At 37.5% G+C, this 5,468-nt stretch overlaps 1 protein-coding gene across 1 annotated transcript; it reads right to left on the bottom strand.

Moving 5' to 3' along the window:
- Window positions 1–1,178: 1,178 nt before the first annotated feature.
- Window positions 1,179–2,761, bottom strand: LOC138889623 (uncharacterized). The gene is made up of 4 exons (XM_070172955.1): window positions 2,328–2,761; window positions 1,951–2,108; window positions 1,688–1,788; window positions 1,179–1,586 (listed from the first exon to the last, which is right to left on the bottom strand). Exons 1-4 carry the CDS (start codon window positions 2,759–2,761, stop codon window positions 1,179–1,181), a joined length of 1,101 nt encoding a protein of 366 aa, XP_070029056.1.
- Window positions 2,762–5,468: the final 2,707 nt, after the last annotated feature.

Genomic DNA, 5,468 nt, shown 5'->3' with positions numbered 1-5,468 from the left:
TAAAACCAGTTTATGTACATCATTAAAAGCTTTTGTATCCCACCAGGTATGTAATATATAGGGTGGGGGTGATAGCTAATACCAAGTTGAGAGCCAAAAAGTTTCCAAACATAACTGGCTGCCTGTCCTTCTACAAATACATGATGCATGTTTTTGTAAGAAGGGTTCTCGCAGCAGTTACACCTAGAAACAATTTATCTCCCAAACCTAGAAATAACTTCATCAAAAGGAAGTTTTCCTTTCCAAAGCCTCCAGACCAGAAAAGACATATTAAAAGGTACACATGAAATCCAAATCTTACCAATATGCTGCTGCTTAGGTCTAGATTTCCTTGCCAGATTTCAAGCTGTCTTGTTGGAGTACTTGCCATTATCCGTAAGGTCCCAATAAACCTTATCCTCTTTGTCTTGGGTTCTAATGTCTATGCTAAAGATATGGTCAACCAGGTGCTCCGAAAGGATATTTTTCAGCTTATTAACATCCCACCTTCCTCCAGTGATGAATTCACATACCAGAGTTTTGTAGCTTTTTCTAGTTGTATTAACTAAACCTGCGAGATGACCTTTTAAGGTTCAATTGTCACACCAAAAACTGCTTGATCCTGAGTTTATTTGCCAAACCATGTGTTTCTCTGCACTGCTTCTAACTTTAAGAATATGTTTCCATGCATGAGAGTTTCATGCAGCCCATTGTTTAGAAACCAAGTGAGATCTAATACAGTATTTATGCTTAACATATGTTGTCTAGAGAGATGATGTGGACCTAATCCTCCACCATCTCTTCATAGCCAGCATATCACTGATATCTTCTATTTTTCGAACACCAATGCCCCATCCTCCGTAGGGACAGAGAGGTTGTTCCAGGAGCTCCAATGGTACCTCCTGTGCTCACTTGAGCTACCCTAGAAAAAGTTAACAAAATATTTTTCAATTACTTTAAAAGTAGCTTGGGGGGGGGGGGGGGGGGGACATAGCAGATAGAGTGTAAATAGGCAAGGATTGAAGGACACTTTTGATCAACACAGTCTTACCACCATATGACAAGAGTTTGCCCTGTCAACCGTTAAGCCTTTTCACAATTTTACTAAGCAAGATGTCAAAGTATTCAAATATTTTTCTACCCACATAAAGAGGACAAACGAGGTAGTTAAGAGGAAAATTCTTATCCATAAAACCAGATCACTTCCTAATTTTATTAATCTTGTTTGAAAAAATCTTAGGAGCAGTAAGGAAAAAGCTTTTGTCTGTGTTAACTAGTTGATCAGAGCTATCCTCATAATTACCAATTTGTTTCATAACAAGCTTAATAGACTTAGAGTTACCACTACAGAAAATTATAATATTATCTACATAGGCTAAATGGTTAACTTTTGGAACCTTATTATACATATCAAAAGGAGTAAAATCAGGGTAATTGTACAAGCTGTTAAGAGACCTGGAAAGTACTTCATCAACTATAATAAAAAGAGAAGGGGATAGGGGGTCGCCTTGTTTAAGACCTTGAGAAGATGAGAAAAAACCATGTCTAGATTTATTAATAATGATGGAGTACCACACATTTGAAATCAGATTTTGAACCATGTCTATCTAATGATTGGAGAAGCCAAATTTGCTTAACACGAAGTAGAGAAAGTGCCATGACATTCTATCATATGCCTTAGCCGTATCAAGCTTAATGACAACATTACCTTCTTTATTCTTGTCAGAGATATTATGAATAATCTCTTGAGATAAAGAACATTTTCATAAATTAGTCTATCCTTCACAAAGTCACTTTGATTAGGGGAAACTAATTTATGCAACAAAGGATTAAGCCTTATTGACAGAATTTTAGAGATGATTTTGTTAGAGAAATTAGATAAACTAATTGGCCTAAACTCTGAAAAATTAGCAGGAGAGTCAACTTTGGGAATCAAAACTAAGCAAGTATATGAGAAAAATTTAGTCAAACCTTTCCCTTTGAAGACTTCCATCACAAAAGCACATACATCCTTTCTGATAATGTCCCAGCAATTGTGGAAAAAAGCACCATTATATCCATCCGGGCCAGCTGTGCTATCAACACTAAGGGTAAGAACTGCATTTTTGATCTCCTCATCATCTAGTATCCTACAGAGAATTAAATTGTCCTGCTCCATAATATATTTAGGAATATACTCAAGAATAGAGGGATTGAGGTGTGAGTAGGTAAGTTGAACTGCGCATTGAAGTACTTGATTGCTGCATTAGAATTTTTCTCGTCCCTCCTGATCCATTTACCCTTATGATTTCTAATTCTATTTATATGTTGCTTCTTCCTTTGTTTCCCTGAGAATGCAGTAGAAATACCTGGTATTTTTGTCGCCATCTTCAAACCATTTTATTCTAGAATTCTGCTTGAGAAGAGAGTCTTGGACATTTAACCATCTAATGTATTCGACATGGGCTTTGTTCATTTCTTCTCTGCTCTCTTCTGTATTGTTTTCAATATCCTTATCCTCTAAATATTGAAGTTTCACTTCCCAGTTATTAACTGCCTCATTAATGTCACCAATGTCTTCCCTGGACCATTGTGTTAATTTCCTACTGAGAGCCTTCAGCTTTGATTGCAAAATCCACATGGAATTACCTGAAACCTCAGAATTCCAACTTTCCTTAACAACATTATAAAAACCAGGCAGATTTAACCAATAATTGAGGAATCTAAAATATTTAATGTAGTTGTGATTCACATAGAGATTTTTTATGAATAAAGGTCTATGGTCAGAACCAATCCTAGCCATGTGTCTAATTGAACTTCTTTGAAAAAGATTATCCCACAGATCATTCACGAAAACTCTATCCAATCTCTTCCAAATTCTCTTCCTGGGTCTTCTTTTATTGTACCAAGTAAACTTAGGTCCAGAGTAGCTGATGATAGGCTATAATTGCGTATTTTAGTCGCTTATTACACTCTAATTTACTGCACTTTAATTGAGCTTGAGCTTTAATCGCTAGTGTTTTGCACTAATTATGTGTTTTATGCCTTGAAAGGGTGATTCCGAGCTATGTAGATGTTATAGAATGAATTCAAGTGATTTGGAGATTTGAAGTCTGAGTAAAAGCCCAAGGAATCAAGCCGCGATCGTGTTCGGGGATCGACGAATGATAGTTAATAACGAAATGAAGAATCGAGTGGGTATACGGTGCATTGTCTAGTAAAATGCACATAACTTTTCACTCAAAACTCTGTTTGGGCTACACAATATTTCGTTGGAAATCTATTTGAAAGGGATACAACTTTTATGTTTTACATTTTTGCAAATTCCCAATACCGCGGTGCATGGTGCGGTGCACGGTGCGTCACGCCATTGAAAAGTTTCTACAGCCTGTCAGAATCATCAATCTGAGCTTTTCCACTGCCGCCCAGCATGGCGCGTCTCCCCATGCGGCGCGGTAGTGCAAAATTTACAAGGTGAGTGTCCTATTTCATGTGTGTAACGACCCGACCGGTCGTTTTAAGCTCTAGCGCGTCTTTCAGCAGTTGGAAGTCATGAACAACTTTATTTTAGGTATATTGACTTGTACGTATGGTCAGAATTGAATTTCAAGAAATTCGGAGTCAAATTGGAAAGAAACTTTTCATTGCGGCAACCTTAAGTTGAAGAAAATGGCTAAGATTGGAATTTTGAGTAAACGACCTCAGAATTGGGATCTAAAAGTTCCAGCATGTTCGAATGATGATTTTGGACTTGGGAGTGTGTCCGGATTTGGTTTTGGATAACCCGTGGGCATTTTGGCGTATATTGTGGAAGTTAGTATTTTAGAAGAATTTCATAAACTTGGGTTGGAAGGCATTTCAGAGTTATAGATGTCCGTTTGGGATTCCGAGTCCGGGAATAGCTCTGTATGGTAATTCTGGAGTTGTGAGCGCAATCGGAAGTGAATTCGGATGTCCGGAGGTCATTTTGAAGTCATTTGGCTAAATTTAGGAATTTGAAGGTTTTTGAGAAAATTCGACCGGAAGTGAAAATTTTGATATCGGTATCGGAATGCGATTCTGAAAGTTGGTGCAAGTCCGTAATATCGAATGTGACTTGTGTACAAAATTTGAAGTCATTCGGACTAGTTTTGGTAAGGTTTGAGATACTTAGTCTCTCTTAAGGAAGCATAAGTTGGAAAAGTCAACCGAATATTAACTTATGTGTTAGAGGGCTCGAAATGCAAATTTTATGGTTCAGATAGCTTCGTTAGGTGATTTGGGACTTAGGAGTGTGTCCGGAATATTTTTGTGATGACCGGGGTAGAATTAAGCTTGAATTGACAAAGTTAGTATTTTGGCGAATTCGGGTTGATAGGTGAGATTTTGATTCGGGAGTCGGAATGGAATTCCGAGAGTTGATGTAGCTTTGTCATGTCATTTGTGATATGTGTACAAAATTTTAGGTTATTCGGACATCGTTTGGTCGGGTTTTTGATCGAAAGTGTATGTTCGGAAATTTTTGGAAACTTAGGCTTGAATTCGATGAGTTTTGGATAATTTATATTGTTTGAGGTGTTTTAATGATTGGAGCAGGTCTTAATGATGTTATGAATTATGTGGGCATGATTGGTTCAGGTCCCATTGGCCTCGGGTGTGTTTCAGATGCCCAACGAGTCATTTTTGGAAGATTTTTGCCGTTTTGAGCATAAATGTAATGATCTAAAGGTTTATTTTTAGTTTTAGAGATCCAAATTTGATTTCGAGATTTCCAGAATTTAAATCATGAATTATAGGACTGATATGGAAATTTTGGTTTAATTTCATCAAGTCGCGATTGGGTTTTTGGCGTGAAATGTGAGTTAATTGTTTAACGAGCGAAATGGGTATTGAGCTGGGCAAATGAGCTCCGAATTGAGTTTTGATAGAAGTGTTGTGTTCGTATTATTATTTTTGACTCATAGGAACAAGAGTCGTATAATTCCGAGTTCGTATGATAGAGTTAGAGCCATTTTAGTGAAAAATGGCTGTGCTGCAAATTTCATAAAAAGCTGCTGTATTTTCTGCAGCAGTGAACAGTAACCGCGCAGTTGAACAGTAAACAGTGTCGTGAATAGTGACCCGTGAACAGTGATGGATGAATAGTGACCCCGTGAACAGTGTCGTGAATAGTGACCCGTGAACAGTACTTCCGAAATATTAACATTTCATCCGCGAACCCAACCCATTTTTCCACCATTTTTGAGCAACCTTGAGAGCTTTTGGACGGGAATTGAAGGGGTTTTGACGGAAAGTGATTGGAGGTAAGTCCTATGAACTAAATACAAGATTATATTGTGCAATCATCCTTGAAATTCATGAAAATATAGCCAAATTGTAAGAAAATAGGGCTTGAAATTGAAATTCTAAATTTGGGATTTGAGGGGTCAAATGGACTCCGATTCTTGTGAATTTGGTATGTATAGACTCGTGGAGATATAAGTAACATTTTGATGTAAGAATTTCTGGATTTTGAGAAGTGGGCCCGGGGC

The sequence above is a fragment of the Nicotiana sylvestris genome, chromosome 4 (assembly GCF_000393655.2).
Source record: "Nicotiana sylvestris chromosome 4, ASM39365v2, whole genome shotgun sequence".
Classification (NCBI taxonomy): Eukaryota; Viridiplantae; Streptophyta; class Magnoliopsida; order Solanales; family Solanaceae; genus Nicotiana; species Nicotiana sylvestris.
Note: the sequence above shows the minus strand (reverse complement) of the source record. Positions and strands in the feature narration are given on the sequence as shown.